Below are 23280 nucleotides of genomic sequence, written 5' to 3' on the forward strand. Positions count from 1 at the left end.
CAGGTATGAAAGTGCTGTCTAAACGCTGCAGCACCACAGGTATGAAAGTGCTGTCTAAACGCTGCAGCACCACAGGTATGAAAGTGCTGTCTAAACGCTGCAGCACCACAGGTATGAAAGTGCTGTCTAAACGCTGCAGCACCACAGGTATGAAAGTGCTGTCTAAGCGCTGCAGCACCACAGGTATGAAAGTGCTGTCTAAACGCTGCAGCACCACAGGTATGAAAGTGCTGTCTAAACACTGCAGCACCACAGGTATGAAAGTGCTGTCTAAGCGCTGCAGCACCACAGGTATGAAAGTGCTGTCGCAACGCTGCAGCACCACAGGTATGAAAGTGCTGTCTAAACGCTGCAGCACCACAGGTATGAAAGTGCTGTCTAAACGCTGCAGCACCACAGGTATGAAAGTGCTGTCTAAACGATGCAGCACCACAGGTATGAAAGTGCTGTCTAAACGCTGCAGCACCACAGGTATTAAAGTGCTGTCTAAACGCTGCAGCACCACAGGTATGAAAGTGCTGTCTAAACGCTGCAGCACAACAGGTATGAAAGTGCTGTCTAAACGCTGCAGCACCACAGGTATGAAAGTGCTGTCTAAACGCTGCAGCACCACAGGTATGAAAGTGCTGTCTAAACGCTGCAGCACAACAGGTATGAAAGTGCTGTCTAAACGCTGCAGCACAACAGGTATTAAAGTGCTGTCTAAACGCTGCAGCACCACAGGTATGAAAGTGCTGTCTAAACGCTGCAGCACCACAGGTATGAAAGTGCTGTCTAAACGCTGCAGCACAACAGGTATGAAAGTGCTGTCTAAACGCTGCAGCACCACAGGTATGAAAGTGCTGTCTAAACGCTGCAGCACCACAGGTATGAAAGTGCTGTCTAAACGCAATGAAGCTGTTGAAAAAGGAGACTCTCAGGAGGCCTCAATACCTGCTGATCCACACAGGGACAAATGACCTGCACAGCCTCCGTAGGGACACTGCCGAGGCAGTGAGGAAGATGGCAGTGCAGGCCAGCAGGGAGTTCCCTGACAGCCGTATTGTGGTCTCCACACTGCTGCCTCGGACAGACATCCCTCTTCATGTCATACATGACATTAATATGGAGATCAGAAGAGGATGTGCAACCTTACCCAATGTGCCCTTGGCCCTCCACTCAAACATTGGCACCTGGGACCTCTGTGATGGACTCCATCTATATAAAGAGAGTGTGAAGATATTTGCAAAGACCCTCAAAGACACGGCTCTGGTGACGCAGCCCCCCCACCCCCTCCTCTACTACAAGTCTCAGAGGCCATGCCAGACCTCCTGCTCCCCATCACCACCCCAGGATCACCCCCCCCCCCCTGCAACGAGGAGACATGACAGCTCTGCCTGGACCTCCCACTCCCCACGTGCCCACCACCTCACCACTGTGGAGCATAACCAGAGGAGCCTACCTTCCTCCTCCTCAGCCCCTGCTCACAAACCCCCCGTGCAACATCAGCAGCAGAGCTATGCAGGAGCACCGGCCCCTTGTCCCCCTCCCTACCCACAACAGCTGCTGCTGGTCCCCCTCCCTACCCACAACAGCTGCTGCTGGTCCCCCTCCCTACCCACAACAGCTGCTGCTGGTCCCCCTCCCTACCCACAACAGCTGCTGGTCCCCCTCCCTACCCACAACAGCTGCTGGTCCCCCTCCCTACCCACAACAGCTGCTGCTGGTCCCCCTCCCTACCCACAACAGCTGCTGCTGGTCCCCCTCCCTACCCACAACAGCTGCTGGTCCCCCTCCCTACCCACAACAGCTGCTGGTCCCCCTCCCTACCCACAACAGCTGCTGCTGGTCCCCCTCCCTACCCACAACAGCTGCTGCTGGTCCCCCTCCCTACCCACAACAGCTGCTGCTGGTCCCCCTCCCTACCCACAACAGCTGCTGGTCCCCCTCCCTACCCACAACAGCTGCTGCTGGTCCCCCTCCCTACCCACAACAGCTGCTGGTCCCCCTCCCTACCCACAACAGCTGCTGCTGGTCCCCCTCCCTACCCACAACAGCTGCTGCTGGTCCCCCTCCCTACCCACAACAGCTGCTGCTAGTCCCCCTCCCTGCCCACAACAGCTGCTGCTGGTCCCCCTCCCTACCCACAACAGCTGCTGCTGGTCCCCCTCCCTAGCCACAACAGCTGCTGCTGGTCCCCCTCCCTACCCACAACAGCTGCTGCTGGTCCCCCTCCCTACCCACAACAGCTGCTGCTGGTCCCCCTCCCTACCCACAACAGCTGCTGCTGGTCCCCCTCCTTACCCACAACAGCTGCTGCTGGTCCCCGTTCCTACCCACAACAGCTGCTGCTGGTCCCCCTCCCTAGCCACAACAGCTGCTGCTGGTCCCCCTCCCTACCCACAACAGCTGCTGCTGGTCCCCCTCCCTACCCACAACAGCTGCTGGTCCCCCTCCCTACCCACAACAGCTGCTGGTCCCCCTCCCTACCCACAAAGACGACCCTAGAGTCCATCAGGAGCGTACGGATAGTGTAGTACAGTGGTGTGAGGAAAATGCACTCATTATCAATGCAGGAAAAACAAAAGAAATTATTTTCGGTGCAAAGGAGAGCGAGTATCCTCCCCCAGTCAGTCACCATCCAAAACTTACAAATTGAACAGGTCTCTGCATACAAATATCTCCGCATCCAAATGGACACTGCTCTGTCCTGGAGTGCACATATCGATTACATCTGTAAGAAGGTGCAACCACGTATTTATTTTTTAAGAAGGTTCTCTTTTACCCCTCCCGCGGGCAACGTTGCAGATAGAGTAGTAAGGCTGATCCGTAGCGGCTTCTGGGACGTGAGTCGGGGTCTTAATTGGCCTCGGCTGGGTCTACTGGGCGAGGGTGTATGATGTTGACAGACCCGAAACACCTTACGACCCCAGATAACATCACTGATAACACGTCCTAGCGCATGCGGCAGTAGTGTATTTGAGAATGTAGAATCCTGGCTTGCCTCTGGCCAGTGACACTTAGGAAAGACTAGGTGACAACCAAGTATAGTTTGGTGACGAGCTGGAGAGACAGTTGACGGCCGGAGAGACGGCAACCCGGTACGGGATGGGATTAGCACCCCATCTTGGCTCTCTCGTGAGGGAGAAATCCACAAACGCTACGGATTAGCCTCCTGAAAATCTGCGCAAGATCGGCGCGGCCTGGGGTCCTCCAGGCTAGAGCGAGGTGCTCGACGCAGGTAAATGACGTGCAGCGCACATGCCCTCTTGAGGCGTCCTTGAGGCATCCCTTCAGCCTCTGGATTGCCTTTGCCACGGGAGGGTCTGGTGAGACGAAGGAGGAGCACGGCCGGGAGAAACCCACAGAGCCTAGATCCTCCATGCACCGAAGGGCCAATACTGCGGCGTAGCACTAGCTCTATTGCAGCGGATTGGGTTCTCTTTTACCCCTCCCGCGGGCAACGTTGCAGATAGAGTAGTAAGGCTGATCCGTAGCGGCTTCTGGGACGTGAGTCGGGGTCTTAATTGGCCTCGGCTGGGTCTACTGGGCGAGGGTGTATGATGTTGACAGACCCGAAACACCTTACGACCCCAATTAACATCACTGATGACACGTCCTAGCGCATGCGGCAGTAGTGTATTTGAGAATGAAAAAAAAGGTCCTTTGGAGCGAACAAAAAGATTTTGCTGCTTTTCTGTTGTCAATCAATTGTGCAGAGTGTAATGCTGTATGGGAGTAGTGCTTGGTATAGCTGTCTGTCGGTGCAGCTTAAAGCTAGACTGGGCAGGTTAGTCCGTATTTGCTCTAAAATTGTAGGACAAACACTGGAAACAAGCTTTCAGGAAGCCCACAGACGTAGAATCTTGTCTCTAATATCTGACCCAACGCACATTCTTTTGAATGAATTTGAGCTGTTGCCTTCAAATAGAAGATTCAGAGTCCCACGGGCTCGCTTAAAGGTCCCATTCCGTGCAAAAGCTGTTTTTACTTGTAAATGCATATATACTGCTGTCAGCCCTCCCTGTAATGAGTGGTCACACGCTCAGAACTGCCACAGTTGGATTTGTCCCTATCCAGCGTCCCTCTGCAGTCTCCTCCAAGCCACACCCCCAAACGCTTCGTTTGCCCAGAGGGGAATCTGGGGGAATCGGGACGTCACTAGCTTCCTCCTGCATACTGCGCGGGTCTCTTTCACACAAGCTACCTGCACCATTTAGTCTATAGCCACAAAATTAACACTTCTAGCTGGAGCGACGCCAACTGTACGTGATCCAGCAACTGCAGAGGTGCATTCGGTAAGTCTAGGCATTTTGAGATGTCCTCTTTAGCGTAGTACCGTTTAGTTAACGATAACTCGCAACCTAGCGTGCTGGTCCACAGACGCTAATCTGATTGGCCGCTGGGAGCCTGGGGCGGGCTCTCCCTCAGCGGCCAATGGGAACTGTTAGTTCTGAATATATTATAGAAACAGGCCGTTCTTGGGAAGCCACAAGAGGGAGTGAGAACTCCATCACAACAAACGGGTTTGCTATATTTTCGACAGATTAATCCAGAATCATGTTTTATGGACCAGAGACACACGTTTTTAAGAGGTTACAGCTGCACGAATTGGGACCTTTAAACAGACTGAGGAACTCATTTGTGCCCCAGGCTGTCAAGCTGTTGAATCAGGCTAAAGGCTCTAGATAGGGACTAAGGAAGCGCTGCAGCCACTTTCCTTATTCTTGTCTTTTGTTATTGTTTTGTTTACTATGCACTTTGAGGATGCTGTTGGTTGTCGTTTTGCACTGTTGTATGTATCAATGAGAAACAAGTGTCTGAGGATGCAAGACAAATTTCGGACTCTGTCTGACAATGAAGTAATATCTTATCTTATCTTACACTCTGTTTTACAATTAAATCAGGCTAAAAAAGTGTTAGATTGAAATAAATTTTTTTTTTAACACAACATGCAATTCTGGAATATTTTAATAGGCTATTGGACAAAATTAAATTAAATTAAATGTAAACCATAAGAGAAACCCACACAATGATGGGGTCTATAAATACCCCTCGCAAATACAACGTCTTATAGTGAAGTGGGCGCAGTGGCGGCATGCTCCTTAATAATTGGATTGCAATCCGCCAAAAAACGCTGCCTCGCCGTCTTAACACATTGACTGCCAGCCGTTTTTTTTTTGCTGTAGGTAGCTTTTGCCAAGCCGTTTTTTTGAGGATTCTGGCTCATTTTACAAGAGCCGAGGATTCTTTTCTGCTTGGAGTTTGTCAACACAAAGTTCACAAAAGTACTAATAGAATGTGTGCTTTCTCTGTCTAAAAGAGTTAGTTTGTAGAGTTAGTAGTTATGTAGATATTAGCCGTTGAGTACAGCATGGTTTTAGCGTCTGAGAGTGAAAGCTGAGATAATCGCAGTTTTGTGAAATTCAATCAAACAGGCAGAACAGTCACTTTAACCATTTATTTTTGGCATCAGTGAGAGATCAGACATCCAAACAATATAGTTCCGAACGCCCTCTCCTTCAACTCCTCCCTCCGTGGGCGTGTCTAGTGGCTTTCAGCCTGCGTTTGTCACAAGCGAGTGCTCTGCTGCTGGGAGTTTGAGCAGCCTCCCTCCCTGGCAGCGAGTTTGAGCAGCCTCCCTCCCTGGCAGCGAGTGTGGATAGGTCTCACTCGTCTCTTGGGTTTGAGAGCCCCGATGAAGCCCCGTGCGACTCTAGGCTTTATGCTGCCCACACAGTCCATTTCTGGAACCCCCCACCGCAGCAGCGCGAAAGCGTCCCCGCCTACAGTATGAGAATGAGGCTCGTTCGTTTCTGACTGTAAAATCGCCAAGCCATTTCCTTGAGAATGGAGGAAGCAGCCGCGGGAGGCGGCTGCTTTTGGTTGACTTTATCTCTGTCGGGAGAGGACCGTCGCCACCTAGCTGGTCGGTAAAATAGATTATACACATTCAATACTTCCAATATCTCCATAGGAGACGCGGGGGGCATTGATCCACGTAGCACCGTCAAAAAAAAAAAATCGAAAATTCAAATCCAAAAAATCAAATTTTTTTTGGCGTATTAATACGTCAATGGCAGTGAACCGCTGGATTTTTTTTGACGTATTAATACGTCAGTGGCAGTCAACGTGTTAACACGTTCACTGCCGTGGACGAGTTAACTCGTCAAAAAAACAACAACGGTTGACTGCCGTGGACGAGTTAACTCGTCAAAAAAAAAAAAAAAAAAAAAAATTGACGGTGGGACGTGGATCTAACCCTTTTACATCTCCTATAAAAATATGGGAGCCACCGAACGTGTACAACCCATTCCACCGACCCACTAAGTGGCGACAGTGCTCTCCAGACTAGAGAAAGCCGAGCCAAAACTGCAGGGAAAAGCGTGAGGAAGCCATTCTCATACTGTAGGCGAAAACGCTTTCGCGCTGGCGCACAACGGTGGCGCAAAACGGTGGGGGGTTCCAAAAATAGACTGGGTGCAACACACTTTGAAACACGCAGCATAAAGCCCAGAATCGCACAAAGCTTCATCAAAGCTCTCAACCGAAAACCCAAGAAACGAGCGAGCCCCATCCAGACTCGCCCGACGAGGGGCCGCCAGGGAGGGAGGCAGCACAGACAGGCAGCAGAAACTCGCTTGTGACAAACGCTGCAAAGCCACCAGAGACACACCCACGGAGGGAGGAGCTTGAAGGAGAGGGGGGTGCGGGTGCTGTTATGGAGGAAATTACTGTTCAGAACTATTGTTTAGATGTCTGATGTCTTACTGATGCCAAAAATAAATGGTTAAAGTAGGGCTGCACGATTATGGCAAAAATCATAATCACGATTATTTTGATTGATATTGAGATCACGATTATTTAACACGATTACTCATTGACATTGAGAACATCATGAATTTATTGAACATTTACACTGCCTTTTTATTTAACATTGGATGTCTTTGGATTTTAGATATAATTGAAAATAAATAAGTGAAAATAAATAATAAAAGTGCAAAGATTTAGAAATAAAATAAAAACTAAAATAAATATACAGTATAGGCCTACTATGTTGCAGTGAACTGCCACAACCAACTGCAACTATTAATCTACATTCAATATGTTGGTAAACATCTGAACTGGTAGTCCTTAAACCTCAAAACTAACCAAATGAGAACACTAGTAACGTTCGTTTACATTACATTAAATTACTCATTTGGCAGATGCTTTTATCCAAAGCGACTTACGTCGTTTAGGTTCATAATAGGCTATTGTTAATGTTTATCTGTGAGCTCGTTAGCTGTTGAATATGCGGTCGCATTGTAAAGTGTCCTGAATCGATGACTGTATGCGGTGGCAGTACTAGATGGGGCTTTGTATTTTTGTTCGTTTAGCGTTTATTGCTTGGTCATAGACCACTTTGTGAGTGGATTTCAAGTGATAGGTTGTGTTGTGGGGTGCAGCCACGACCGCGCATATCTTGCACTGTTTGTTCCAAGTCTGTGGCTGTGATTGACAGGTGGGTCAAAACTCGCATCGCAATTCCGTGCTGTATATTCGCATCGCTCTTGATGTGTGGACCTTTAAACTCGGCGAAAGTAACCATAGTGTTTCCACCCCACATACGTTGTTTTACCTCTCCTCTCGACCAGCGGCTCTCTTTCTGTGACTTCTCTCATCTTATTCTTGTGCTACCACGAAATAAGCGGGGAGGAGAAGTGCCGTGGCTCTCTGTTCACATGACGACAGTCATTCCCAACTCGAGCGGTGTGTGTGTGTGTTTTGGGCTTTGGGGGAGGGGCCGAGCACACCGCTGCAAAGGAAAGGGTGCGCTCGATTTACAACACAAGACAGAACGAGAGTGACAAGAGCCGCAAAATCGTTGTATGTCGATTATCTTGTTTTCATAATCGTGGACAGCCCAAATCGTAATCATGATTAAAATTCGATTAATCGCCCAGCCCTAGGTTAAAGTGACTGTTCTATCGAATTTCACAAAAAGGCATTTTTCTCAGCTTTCATTTTCAGACGCTGAAACCATGCTGTATTCAACTGCTAATGCCTACATAACTACTAACTCTACAAACTAACTCTTTTAGACAGAGAAAGCACACATTCTATTAGTTATTTTGAGATATTTTGTGTTCACAAAGTGCTAGCAGAAAATAATCCTCGGCTCTTGAAAGATGAGCCAGAATCCTCAAAAAAAACCTTGGCAGAAGCTACCTACAGTAAAAAAAAAAACTGTTGGCAGTGAATGTGTTAAATGGTAAATGGCCTGCATTTATATAGCGCTTTTATCCAAAGCGCTTTACAATCAGTAGATAGTCTACATTCACCCATTCATACACCAATGGCGGCAGGCTAACACGCAGGGTGCCTACACACCATCGGGAGCAAGGAGGGTTAGGTGTCTTGCCCAAGGACACAGCGACAGCAGCTGGGAGGGAGCGGGGATCGAACCGCCAACCCTTGCGTCATTGGCCGACCCGCTCTACCTCCTGAGCTAAAGCCGCCCCCGTCTTCTACAACATCTTTTGAGGGGTGGAGATACGCACATTACCTCGACCCCAAGCAAGCAGCAAAAGCTTGCTTTTCACCAGGTAACATCAACATCAGAGATGGACAGGCTTGTTGCCTCCTCCTACATGGTAGAGGAAATGTTGCCAGTTTCAACAGTAGAATCGACATTTTTCAGAAACATATTGAGCAAAATACAGTTGGCAGGAAAAGGGCAGCCACCATCAGACAGGAAACGTTTTGCAACCTACCTTATTACGATGAAGAGATTTGTGCTAACATATGGGCATATGTAATGTAAGGTTTAATGTTGTATTGTTAATAGGGCTGTCAATCCATTAAAATATTTAATCGCGATTAAATATCACGAAGAAACGGCTCATGTCTTACTCCACGTCCGCCGCTCCTGTGACATCATTAGCCTTGATGATGAAGTCGTCGTCCAGGATGTTGCCCGGGTCGTCGTAGTCGAAGTCTTCGTCCAGTCCGGCTACGATGTCGGGGTCCATGTCCAGCCTCGGCCCTGAGAGGGGAACAGCACCAGAACATCTAAACCTGATGGCAGCCACATTCTGAAAGGTCTGAACTTCAATACCTAGAAATCCTGTGCGGTGACCTCAGTAAAGCAACCGGCCGGGCAGCAAACAGAGGAGACCAGAGAGGAAAAGATTCAATTGTTGAGTGTTTGTCTGCCCAGGGTTTCCACACATTCTTAGGTCTCTTTCACATATAAGCTGATTTTCATTCATTTGGTCTGGTTCTCTTTCACACAGCAATTTGTCACAAACGCACCAAACTTTCTGAACAATGTCACATGGTCCAAACAGTCACTCTCTATTGGACAGAATAGAGAAGGGAAATCTCTCCTCTCTTCAGAAGGCTTCTTGCCTGGCTGAGGGCTGACTGAACAACACAAGTGAATCCGCAAAACACAAACCATGGAGCAACTCCACCTGCGATATTGGGATTTCTGGTTTTACTTTGGTGTTACTATCAAATAATTATTTAACAAGAATGTGCCCAATATGAGCAGCAGATGAGGCAGCAAGCTGTTGAACATTTCATTCTGCAGATCAGAGTAGCCTACGTACTGAAGGACATAGGCAAGCCGGGGCGAGCTGTTGAGAAATGTGATGTTGTTATGACGATGTACGTCACGACGCGGCGTGCAGGTACTGTACACGTGTGTGCACGCCGCAGTGTTTGTTTTGCTCCCTTCTACCGTCTTCTACTCATGATGCACTGCACGAGTGCATCAGATGCACTGGCGCTCTTGTGTTTAGTCCCGTTTTGCTTTCACACAACAAACGAACCGCGCCAGGGTTCACTTGGAAGCGAATCGAGACCCACGTTTTCAAGCGAAGCAGAGTTTGTTTGTTTCTTCCACCACAGAGTTCGTTTGCGCTTTCACACCAGCCCAAACGAAGCGCACTATCCGAGGAAACGAACTCTGGCGCGGTTCAAGCGGACTAAACAGCTTATATGTGAAAGCGACCTTAAACATCAAATCCAAAGGACTTTTTAAGGACTTTCCAGCACCAGTTCCCTCAAATGTAAGGACCCAACACAGCACAGTTTGAGACGCAGATCTGTTACAACATGGAGAGTTCTTATGAGAACTAGCAGGCTTCACAGCAGCTCACAGATAATTAACTTCCAAGGCCTTGATTTTTACCCTCTCAAGGCCCCGTGGGAAACCTGTCTGCCACTGGTCAGGAAATATTACTCTTAAGTTTTGATTTGTCGCTTTCTGTGGGCAGAGAAGTGTCCAAACTGACACTAGAATTTAATAGACTACTTGCACAACTCTACTACTTCCTGAAATGAGTAGGGCATCTTGGTTTCCTGTCCTACACTATAGACCAAATCAGCGGGATGTTTACATTTACTTCCGGGTACCCCTGAGGTCCACACATTATAATGGCGGTGGACGGCACAAACTGACGTGTTGAAGACAAAAACAGACAAAGAAGACAAAAATGGTTCGTCCGTGTTGTGTTGTTGTTTAATATCATTCATAACAACACTTTCACTAACGTTAGTGGAGACCAGACTAGCTAATTTACCTGTTGGACCAGACTAGAGTAGACTTGAAGCTAAATTAAATTGACGTGGCGTCAGTAGCTCTGTCTGTACCAGGCTCTTTCTCGCCGAGAAGAGCCTGGTGACGCGAGGTTACTCTGTCTGTAACGTTAACGACTCTGCAAAAAAACAGCGAGTTTGACAGACAAACAAACGTTATTAGCTAGCTAACACTACATAAAACAAACACAGAAGAAAGGCTAGATACGTCGGACAAGCATGTTTACCAACCGTTTAACCATTTAAATTGAAAGTAGTCGGCCGAAAACAACGAGAGGGTTTGACAGCATTTATTTGACAACACGCACATTTAAACCTGCCGCCTTCCCCAAGTGGTACCCGGAAGTAAATTTGTTTACATGGTGACGTCACGGTGATTTGGTCTATTGGATGAACTGATTAATGTCAGGTGTGCCTGATCACTGTTGTTGTGACTGCAGCAGGAAACCAAGATGCCCTACTCATTTCAGGAAGTAGTGGAGTTGTGCAAGTGGTCTATTGAAGTCATTTCAGTTAGTGGTGATGGGACGCTCTTCTCTGTTGGAGCACCACTTTCTGAGTTAGGCTGATAAAACAGGTGTATTTTCACATTACGTTTCATGTAACTTGAGTGTAGCCACATTTGAATAACTGTAGTGTGGTAACTTAATTTACAGCATCTGCTAAAGTATATAAAAAAAAGTCAAGATGATGGAAGACACACAATGTGAAATGATCATTTTGTTCATCATGTATCTGGATAAGTTATCTGGATACTGGTCAGAGTGAAAGTGATCTGAACACAATGTGAGCCAGACTAGGTCCAGATGTGGTTAAGAAGATCTGATCACATCCTGATCACAGTGCGTTTACAACTTGCATTAACATGTGTTTTTCCTTATCCACATAGCATCCAGATAAGCTATCCGGATACAGGTCACATTTAAAAAGCAGGTGTAAATGGGGTGCATGAAATCAGTAATACTGTATCAATGTGGATATATTATGTCATTATTAAAGCATGAAATCAGTAATACTGTATCAATCTGGATATATTATGTCATTATTAAAGCATGAAATCAGTAATACTGTATCAATGTGGATATATTATGTCATTATTAAAGCATGAAATCAGTAATACTGTATCAATGTGGATATATTATGTCATTATTAAAGCATGAAATCAGTAATACTGTATCAATGTGGATATATTATGTCATTATTAAAGCATGAAATCAGTAATACTGTATCAATGTGGATATATTATGTCATTATTAAAGCATGAAATCAGTAATACTGTATCAATGTGGATATATTATGTCATTATTAAAGCATGAAATCAGTAATACTGTATCAATGTGGATATATTATGTCATTATTAAAGCATGAAATCAGTAATACTGTATCAATGTGGATATATTATGTCATTATTAAAGCATGAAATCAGTAATACTGTATCAATGTGGATATATTATGTCATTATTAAAGCTCACATATTACTTGATGGCCTTTAAGAGAATACCTGAGATTGGAGCAGCTTTGTTCAGAAGTCCAACTTCCTCTTCAAACTCCGATGCAAACACTGAAGATGGCAGGTTGATGCTGGACACCTGTTCAGGAAACACAATATGAATTTGTTTTCTTGCAGACTTTCGGTTGTCAAATATCATGAATATATGCTAAGTCCAAGTCTACTAAGTCCAAAATATTTATCAATAAAAGTACTTTTGTGGGCGTCCGGGTAGTGCAGCGGTGGATTCTAGGGATGGGCATTAATAATCGATAATTGATCGTTAAGGAATTATGTCGACCATGTGGAATTTTGATCAAATTATTATTTTTATTTTTTTGCGGACTAGGTTTAGGTGGAATTCTTTCCTCCTCTCCCCTCTCCATTGCACAGCCGACTAACGTGAGGTGTAGCTTTGCATTAGTCTCTAGTTTTCTGGCTGGGCGGGGTCCTTCGTGCCAAACAACACTGTCTTTAACATGGGGAATTCGCACCAGCATGCGAGGGGGGCCACAAACAAACGCACCCAGCCAGCAGTCTGCAGACCTGATTGAGGCGATTATAAACATGAAACTTTGTACACTTCTTTCCTAATTTTCAACCAAGTGTGAGTAACGTTACACGTGCTCAAGTGAATTCAAGTCGTTAATTTGTTGATAACGTTACGAAGTAGCAGCAGTCAGCATGGCTGGGCATGGACTCAGCTAGCCCTTAGCAGGATGCTAGGCCTCAGGACTAGCCTTGGTTTAAAGCACGGGCTTACAGGGGCCAAGCCCCGGGGCCCAGGACGTGAAGAATAAACAAAACTTCTGCTGTGCGTGTGGCAGTGTAGGAATTAAGCCAGGGGCAAAGGCAAGAATGCCCATAAGAAATCTCAGAATGCCCCTAAAAACCATGATCCAGGGGCAAAAACTGCGGAATTGAATCGCGGAGTAACTCACGATACGGTCACGATACTTGGCCCTCGATAACGATATTATCACGATACAGCGATTCTGCGATAATCGATATATTGGAAGAAATTTAACCTACGATACATCACGATATCTGTGTAACTGTAGAGAAAAAAATACCCCAAAAAAGGTAAGAAGCCGGTATTATGTATTTATTAGCAGAATTGACATGAACTCACTCAGAGTTCACTCACTCACGCCATTTTCGATACCACGGAGGAAAAATTACACATTAAGAAGTCTTTTTTTATTATTAATAAAACAAGAGAACAATGGCATATATTCACAATATATTTTTAAAGTCGAGCTGAACCCAAAAATGACTTATTTTCTTTTAGTTCAAATACCTGGGTATGCAGTGCACCTATTTAATAATGTATGCAAAATAAATCACAAAACTCTTAATTTATTTCGTTTTTCACACTTTTTCACAAAAGTTCATTTTTCAAGATTTCATTGATAACAGTAATGTACAGTTTGCTGACGTCACCTAGTACTATCAAATTTCTACCCCATTTCAACCAATCATTTCACGACATGCAGCTGTCAATCAAATCTTCATTTCAGGATAATTTTCTCTTCCAAATGAAGGGGAAAATGGCGCCTAGTGCCTGTCATCTGGCAGAGTTTCTAGCCCATAAACTAACTACTAAGTTGAGCAATTATGCAAACTAAATCAAACGGTAATGTCTAAGAATGCAAAGAAATGTAACTGGCTCGTTAAAACACGCATTCCAGGAATATTATTTACATTATAACGATAATGGCGCGCGCCTCCGAGCCTGACCGCCTCCCTGGCTGTCAGGGGTCGTCTCTCGGAGATTCCAGGCGGGCGGGCAGCACCCATGCTTCGGATTGTCCGCTCGTTCCGCACAAAGCCAGTGGCTGCCTGGTACTCTGCGGATCCCACTGGCGTAGCACGACAACACGCTGAATCCCACCCGATTTGGGGGTGGAACACGCCAGGACTGGCCGATGCCAAAGCCAGTCGACAGAATTGTCAAATCAAATCATCGACACCGTATATGGTCCGCCTCTCAATTTGTTTTCAGTCTGAAACGGACTCAGATGCACGTGACGAACGGGTTCACCTCCACTTTAAATTGGCTTAAGTAGTTAGTGCGGGGTGGGGATGTTCCAGCTTTCATGCTTCATGTAGGCTACAATTCCCTCTAAGTCTCCCTCAAGCTGAGCTGCTGCCCCCACTATGCTCAGCTGGAATCAGCAGGATTCAGGAATCCTTTCTATAGTGTACCCACACATTCCAGTTTACACTTCCTCACACCTATGCTAGCCTATATTGTTTTTACTGCTGTATTGTGTTGGTCATGTGTATTAACAAACAGTGGGCTACATTAATGTAACCACTTTGTGGTCAATTGTTAATGTAGGCTAAAACATTCATATTTTTATAGGTTAGCGGCATACAGTACCTGCCAACACCTGATTTACGCGGGAGTCTCCCGATTTTTAACCCTTTCTCCTGCCATGCTCCCAATTGGTAATTTCCCCCACTAATCTCCCGATTTGTAGGATACTGTATGTGTCGTGGTACCTGGCAACCCAACCCAGAGGCAGTGAGTGACACACGGTGCGTAACTGCGTCACTGCACTCGCTCCAGCTCTCGGTGGAGTCAAACACATCCCAAGAAGAAGAGATGCGCTGTCAAACTTCAGTGTGAGACCTTCCTGTTTCTAACCACTAGCCACATTAGCAAATACCATGCTTTTGCAAGCTATGGTTTGCACGCCGTTTTGCAAGCTATGGTTTGCATGCCGTTTTGCAAGCTATGGTTTGCACGCCGTTTTGCAAGCTATGCGTTTTGCAAGCGATGTCGGGCAATGTCATTTTGCAAGCTATGTATGTTCCCCACCGTAGAACATGCAGTGATGCCAAACGCAAACAAGCCGTGGAAGCACAGAGGGGAACTTCTCCAATATTCCATATTCACTGAAACTCTCAATGTTTGCACTTGATCATTTTTGTGATGTAAATTTTAGATGGTCACTTTTGATCACATCTTTGGTACCACACACACACACACACACACACACATGTTGTATGTTTATTTGATTTGATCATGACCTGTATTTATTTTACTGTGAGCTATGAATTTAAGACTAAAACAGTCATTTACTGCACACCCTTGTATTTATTCTATTAATTTGTGGTGTAGGGTTATATGGGTGCGGGGGGGATAAGCCATTCACCAGAGATGGGCACTTGAGACTTGGTGACTTGGACTCGAGTCGACTCGAGTCCCTGTTTTGATGACTTGTGACTTGACTTGACAAAAACATAAATGACTTGAGACTTACTTGGACTTGGAAGTTAAAGACTCGAGACTTGACTTGACTTGACAGGTGATGACTTGGATGACTTGTTTGTGTTTGTCTGTTTAAATAATGAAATCATAAGGTAACATTGTCCAAGTTTCTCTGTCTGTCCGGTATGCGTCAGTCAGTGCATGGCGAGTGCAAGCTGGAACGGCATTAGGAGAGGAGACGGAGAGAGGAGCGTGACGGACAGCCAGTCATCCAATCACGACAATCCCATAAGGAGGATCATGACTGAGTCATCCAATGACAAATTGTCATCCAGTCATGCTCCTCCTTATAGCATTGTCGTGATTGGATGACTGGCCGTCAATCAATCCTCTCACTGGATTGCACACAGCTGAAATATTCTTCAAACAGGCAGACGGGACAGGGGCGGAATCTAACAACGTTTGATGTTGTAGTCTGGCTGTGAGTGTTTTACTGTTTAACAGTGATTGAGAGGAAATATGTATTAAATATTTTTGGCCAGCGCAGGCCCGTAGACGATCGGTTCGATCTGCGAGCCAATCTGCCTGCTGCACGCCAGGGTATCTTAAAATATTATGCACAAGCTTGTGCAACACGGTCTCCAACGTTCCCAGTCATCCTTACAACTCGTTCAAGTTGTGAGATGTATATATACGGCCCCGTCTAAAAATGTGCTTTAGACTTAAGGTCTTTGCACACACAGTCCAAATTGTTTGCTGCGTTTTTTTTAATCCGTCATCCGGCAAAAAAACGTCACGCACAGATACCTTGCACACTGAGTCCGATGCGTTAATTATCCAATATTCGTTGCGAAGATTCGCAACGAAAAGAAAACTTTCCCCCGATCCTATTGATCCACAACTGGCAGTGTGTCTGTGTGGCTCTCTGTCTCTCTCTCTCCCTCCCCCTTCCCCACACACGCACGCACACACGCACACACACACACACACACACACACACACACACACACACACACACACACACACACAGCGTCCCGCATTCGAAGCTGGTCTGCAATCACCCGGCACATTCTGTTTTTTTAATTCCGAATCTCTGTATTCCTGCTTTGTTATAAAATGCTTTGTGGTGCAGGGAGACGAAGTGAATTAACTTCTCAGACACCATTTTTCATTGTGAATAGCAACACTACGGCGGCCCTGGGTGGTCAAACACCTGTCAAAATGATTTCATGGATGCGGAAAAACGCAGAAAATCGAACCTCGTCCGAAAACTTAAATGACGGACGTAATTGTCGGACTCGGTGTGTCAATGATGTTTGACACAAAAAAAAAAAAAAATCCCCCCGTGCGTCAATTTCGGACGAAAAAACGGCCTCTGTGTGCAAAGTCTATTAGGGTGTTAATTCATATAGAAATTTTTATTTTTTATTTTGGCCAACATTGAAATATTACAATTAGGGCCGGGACTTTAATCGCCGAAAAATTAACGCGTTAAAAAAATTAACGCATTTTAATCGCACCTTTATTTTTGCACTCGGAACGTTTCTCTCAGTTGATGAAAACGGCTCCCATTCCAGCACATGCCGTGCGTTGCTCACATGTTGCAGAGGAGCATCACTGTTTGCCTTGGTGAGAGCGGGTTTACTGACACGTTGTCAAGGTGTCGCAAGACAGTGGGTCACTTTAAGCACAGCCCTGCCAATACAGAGGAACTACACCAGCAGCAAGAAAAAGAGGCACTGATACAGGATGTTTCCACGAGGTGGAATTCAACGCTGTGTACGATCTCTCGTCTCCTGAAGAACCAAGAGGCTGTGTCTACTCTAGCCAAACAGAAGCACAAGCTAACCATGTTGACTACATCAGAGTGGGACAAACTGCAGAAGCTGTATACCAAAAACCATTAGATTTGAAAAATGTTGCTTCTCGTATGCGATTTGATATGTGATTAATTTCGATTAATTAATCGCAAAGCCTCTAATTAATTAGATTAATTTTTTTAATCGAGTCCCAGCCCTAATTACAATTTGTGGTAAAAATTTGGTAAAAATAAATATTACTTTATCTACCACTTATTTAGCTTAATTTGGTTGCTTCCTTGTCAACCACAATGACACATCTTGGGACATTATGCAAATTGATGTGTCAGCCCTGGGTTGGAGGGGGGAGAGGAACATGTTGTCAGCTGAGTTGGTGTGTGTGTGTGTGTGTGTGTGTGTGTGTGTGTGTGTGTGTGTGTGTGTGTGTGTGTGTGTGTGTGTGTGTGTGTGTGTGTGTGTGTGTGTGTGTGTGTGTGTGCCAACAGGTTCAACAATGCGTTCCTCCCGTATCTCGAGAACCGTTGGTCGGATCTACTTCAAACTTTGGTCTACTAAGGTGTCTGCAACATTCGGTTCTCTTTTTCTCTCGTCTCTCGAGAAAAAGAGAACTGAATGTTGCAGACTCGGGGACCACCAGTGTGGACCACAGCAACAACTTTACGAGTCCAACTTCCCCATAAATAAAGTGAAGAAATCACACTTTCTTTAGCTGAATGCCAAATTGTTATATGTCTTATTCTTGATTATGAACATTGACAAATGTTCTGTCTTGCCCTCGTGTCACATTGAAGCTTATTTATATTGCCCTGATTCAAGCATGTGTTGTCTTGCTAAGTATAATATAGGATCAATAAACAGAATTGAACAAGGAGAGAGAATGAGAGAGAGAAGAGAACAAGAAAACACACAAGGCAAGAGGAGAGCAAGGCAAACAATCTAGCTAATCTACAGCCTAACCTACCCTATCCTAACTTAGTGGCATCCCTCAGCCTTAACCCTGACTGCAGAGACCCTCCCTCAGCCTTAACCCTGACTGCAGAGACCCTCCCTCAGCCTTAACCCTGACTGCAGAGACCCTCCCTCAGCCTTAACCCTGACTGCAGAGACCCTCCCTCAGCCTTAACCCTGACTGCAGAGACCCGGGCCTAGAGATGGGAAATATACACAGTTACTTGCTACTTGTGTGTAAAAAAAGAAAAAACACATGTTGCATGAAGAATTACACCTGAATGAGGTCAACAACAGACACGTTTGTGTCTCTTGCCCAGGACAAAATCATCCCTTATTTTGACAAAATGTTCCATACGTTTATGGGCAATTAGAGGTTTATTGTGCTTTTGGCTTTAATTGCCCTCTCTGTTCAATCACTTTGTTTTCTAAAGTCCCTGCTTTCTCCTCCCCTACATCCCCCCCCCCCCCCCGCTCTCCTTCCCCACCTCCTCCCTTTCCCTGCTTTCTCCTCCCCTACATCCCCCCCCCCCCCCGCTCTCCTTCCCCACCTCCTCCCTTTCCCTGCTCTCTCCTCTCCCACCCCCCCCCCCGCTCTCCTTCCCCACCTCCTCCCTTTCCCTGCTCTCTCCTCTCCCACCCCCCCCCCCCGCTCTCCTTCCCCACCTCCTCCCTTTCCCTGCTCTCTCCTCTCCCACCCCCCCCCCGCTCTCCTTCCCCACCTCCTCCCTTTCCCTGCTCTCTCCTCTCCCACCCCCCCCCCGCTCTCCTTCCCCACCTCCTCCCTTTCCCTGCTCTCTCCTCTCCCACCCCCCCCCCGCTCTCCTTCCCCACCTCCTCCCTTTCCCTGCTCTCTCCTCTCCCACACCCCCCCCCCGCTCTCCTTCCCCACCTCCTCCCTTTCCCTGCTCTCTCCTCTCCCACCCCCCCCGCTCTCCTTCCCCACCTCCTCCCTTTCCCTGCTCTCTCCTCTCCCACACCCCCCCCCCGCTCTCCTTCCCCACCTCCTCCCTTTCCCTGCTCTCTCCTCTCCCACACCCCCCCCCGCTCTCCTTCCCCACCTCCTCCCTTTCCCTGCTCTCTCCTCTCCCACCCCCCCCCCGCTCTCCTTCCCCACCTCCTCCCTTTCCCTGCTCTCTCCTCTCCCACACCCACCCCCCCGCTCTCCTTCCCCACCTCCTCCCTTTCCCTGCTCTCTCCTCTCCCACACCCCCCCCCCCCGCTCTCCTTCCCCACCTCCTCCCACCTCCCCCCCCCCACCCTGAAGTCAGGATGTTTGTCGGCGATTGGTCAGCTCCCTTCGCCAGTTCGCCTCCGCACTTTTAAACATTGTTTACAGACGGGCTATGTACCTAGTGTCCGTACTTGTCAGCAACGTAATGTAAGCAAATGACCTGCATATTTCACTCTCTGTGCATCATGTCCAAGAAGACAAGACCGGACTAGACCGCATGCGCTCACAGCAGCCATGTTTGTTGTGTAGAACTGAATGAGTGAAAGAGCGGAGGGGGGATGCCCCACGGACACACCCACACTGTCACATGCATGCAACGTCACATTGTTTCTTTTAAAAGCACGCAAAATTTCATATCGATCTTCAACCTCAAGCTGAATTGGCCATTTTCGGGATATCAAATGACACATCTCTGACAAAGTGTAAAAAAGAAGCAGTTGCTTTTGCCTCCCTAATAGCTAGGAGAAGGATTTTATTAGAGTGGAAATCTGCTGAACCACCCAAAGTCTCTGTCTGGCTTAGTGACCTGATGCTTTTCCTCAGGCTGGAAAAGATTAAGTATTCTAATAAGGGATCAACCAAAAGATTCCACTTAACCTGGGACCCTCTTATATCCCACTTCAAAAGATTAAAAACTCTTCCCTTAAATTGAACACTATAGTTGTTTTTCTCTTCCTTTTTGTTTTGTTCTATCCATCTCTTGTTGGGTGTCATGATGATCTGAGGATGTCTAAATACTTTGACAGATCGCAGCTATATAGACGAACATCCATACTGATGCTTCTGTCAGCCAATAATGTTGGGATGTAGATAGCTTGTATCCCGGATCTCTATAAATATAGCAACAGAGCCTGGTCTCATGATGTAAGCGGAGAATCAGAACCTTGATGCTCTTTGCAACCCTGTAATTCTTGTTTTTGGTTTGTTTTTTAATTGTCGTCATTGTTGTTTTTGTTGTTGTTGTTGGTTATCGATCTTCCTCTCTAGTATACCTACCTCTACTATTTGATATGTGACTGAGAGAACCTGCTAACTACACTTTAATATTAGTTTGTTTTTGTCGTGGTGGTTTTGTTTGTCAGTTTTTTGTTTTTTTTTGGAAACCCAAAGCTTGTGAAAATATCCAATATCAAACCTGATGGGTGGGAGTGGGAGGGGGTGGGGGGGTCAAGGGAGGGAGAAAATGAGACAAATGTTATGATGTTACCTGTATATTATCTGACTACTCTAATAAAAACATTATAAAAAAAAAAAAAAAAAAAAAGGCACGCAAATTATTTTTAACTCCGTGAACGTCATGAAAACACATCTATTCACATCGAAAAAATAACACATTTAAAGGGTCTTGAATTTGAAATCGACCTAAGACTTTTCAATACTTTTCAAGGGTCTTGATCTTCCCTAAATTGATTTACCATCTTTTAATACTTTTCAAGACCCCGTGAATACCCCGTTTACTATACTGGCCTGCAAAGCTAAAAGGGGGTAACTCGCCAGAGTGTAGAACTGAGAAAAATGACTTTAAAGTTTTGTTGTTGTCCAGCCAAATGTAGTGTGGGAAGAAAACTGGAAATGTGTTCATTATTTGTTTATTTAATGTAGTTATTTATCTACATAATTTTTTTTAGCTCAAACTTGACCTTTGACCCTTATTTGGAAGTTACCTTACTCTGGCTTTGCATTGTCTGCAAAATAATAAGGGGTGATGCCAAGCAAAAAGACAGTAACTTCAATTTGATCCTTCATTTGGTTGCTTATCACTATATAAAACCAGTATATATGATAATAATGATAACATAGACATGAAGTCTCATGTTCATGGCACAATTACGCTTAATATAATATACGTATAAATATAATATAACTAGATTATCAGGCCGCTACACATCCTTCAAGCCTAGTTTGGTGGGACTCTTGTTGGCCCGTTGTGTGTCTGTGTGTTGGCGCCTCGGGGGTTAATGTCATATGAGCTGGCTCCTCGGGGGTTGATGTCGTATGAGCTGGCACATCTGGGGTTAATTTCATATGAGCGGCACCTCAGGGGTTAATGTATGAGCTGGTACCTCAGGGGTTAATGTCATATGAGCTGGCGCCTCGGGGGTTAATGTTGTATGACCTGGTAGCTCAGTGGTTAATGTCATATGAGCTGGTGCCTCGGGGGTTAATGTCATATGAGCTGGCACCTCTGGGGTAAATTTCATATGTGCGGCGCCTCGGGGGTTAATGTTGTATGAGCTGGTACCTGGAGGGTTAATGTTGTATGAGCTGGCACCTCTGGGGATAATGCCGTATGAGCTGGCACCTCTGGGGTTAATTTTATATGAGCGGCACCTCTGGGGTTAATGTTGGATGAGCTGGTACCTCAGGGGTTAATGTCATATGAGCTGGCGCCTCGGTGGTTAATGTTGTATCAGCTGGTACCTCTGGGGTTAATTACATATGAGCGACGCCTCGGGGGTTAATGTTGTATGAGCTGGCACCTCCGGGGTTAATTTCATATGAGCAGTGCCTCTGGGGTTAATGTGGTATGAGCTGTTGCCTCGGGGTTAAATTTGTATGAGCTGGCGCATCAGGGTTAATGTGGTAGGAGCTGGCATCTCGGGGGTTAATGTGGTATGAGCTGGCGCCTCGGGGGTTAATGTCATATGAGTTGGCGTCTCTGGGGTTAATGTTGTACGAGCTGGAGGCTCGGGGGTTAATGTCATATGAGTTAGCGTCTCTGGGGATAATGTTGTACGAGCTGGAGCCTCGGGGGTTAATGTGGTACGAGCTGGAGCCTCGGGGGTTAATGTGGTATGAGCTGGAGCCTCTGGGTTAATGTCATATGAGTTGGCGTCTCTGGGGATAATGTTGTACGAGCTGGAGCCTCAGGGGTTAATGTGGTATGAGCTGGTGCCTCGGGGGTTAATGTCATATGAGGTGGCTCGCGGGTTAATGTATAAGGGTTAGGGGGTTAATGCCATATGAGCTGGCAACCTTGGGAGTTAATGTGGGTGTGTGTGTGGGTGTCTGTGTGGGTGGGGGTGGTATTGGTCCGATGTCACAATCATGACATTAGGCCTGCCCAGTAATGTAACTCATACCTCAACTCAACCTGAGCATTCTGGTGAGTTACCCCCTTTTTGCGTTGCAGGGCAGAGCATTCAGAGTGCAGTCAAACCAAACCAAACAACCGTAACTGATGTTACCTTAGTCTTGCTTGGCTTTTCTAGGGCTTTTGGAAGTTACTGTAAATATGACCGCCTATTTTCTCCAAAAAACAACACAATTGACTCAAGATATTTTTCCACATGATAAAGCAGATCTTCAATGTTCCAAAAATGACAAAAACTCATTTTTGACAAAAATTTAGTTACCCCCTTTTAGCTTTGCAGGGCAGTATAGTTTTATTACCGCTACTGATGTTGTGTTGGTCAGTAAAGCACTTTGTAAATCATTTTTACAACAGTTCTACATCAATTAAGTTAGCACTAGTACAGTCCGCCCCATGCACCGCCCCATGCGCCCCCCCCCCCCCCCCCCCCCCCGCAAAGGACAGACATACAGACATGGAAGTATTGTATACCAGTGACTTGTGCTGTTTGAGGCTACCCTTATTTGTGTCTCATTCAAATCAGCTGTAGACGGTCTAACCCCAGACCTGGGCCAGATGCAGCCCCTCTCATGATGCTTCTGCCTGGCCCGGGAGGTCTAAGACAAACCACACCAGACTTCATCGTCAACTCATAAACTCATTTCCTCTTTTTCAAGAAGAGCCAAATCCACAACGGTGGAGTGGGCGTGGCTTCGAAGGTCTGGAGCCAGGCTAAGAACAATCCAATGAGATGACATCAATTGCCTGTTCCAAGTGATTTTTAATCTACTAAATTCAGGAGAATAAGTGCCCAGTACGTTTTCTATCATTTCACCTAGTGATCAAATTAGACATGATTACGACATGACAAAATAAAACAAAACAAAAACGCCGGCAACAATCTGGGTTTCTCATGTGGCCCCCCCCCCC

The 23280-nt window shown here is 46.2% G+C and overlaps 1 protein-coding gene across 1 annotated transcript in view; it reads right to left on the minus strand.

Moving 5' to 3' along the window:
* LOC310774718 (protein LTV1 homolog) overlaps window positions 1-23280 on the minus strand; it is a 92843-nt gene that overhangs the window by 37181 nt on the left and 32382 nt on the right. Inside the window, exons 4-5 of the mRNA XM_083634842.1 lie at window positions 12068-12155; window positions 8875-9007 (exon numbers count right to left, since the gene is read on the minus strand). Coding sequence (XP_083490968.1) covers window positions 8875-9007; window positions 12068-12155 — 221 coding nt within the window. The remainder of the gene's footprint in view (window positions 1-8874; window positions 9008-12067; window positions 12156-23280) is intronic.

Source organism: Poromitra crassiceps, assembly GCF_964638095.1.
Source record: "Poromitra crassiceps genome assembly, chromosome: 4".
Lineage (NCBI taxonomy): Eukaryota > Metazoa > Chordata > Actinopteri > Beryciformes > Melamphaidae > Poromitra > Poromitra crassiceps.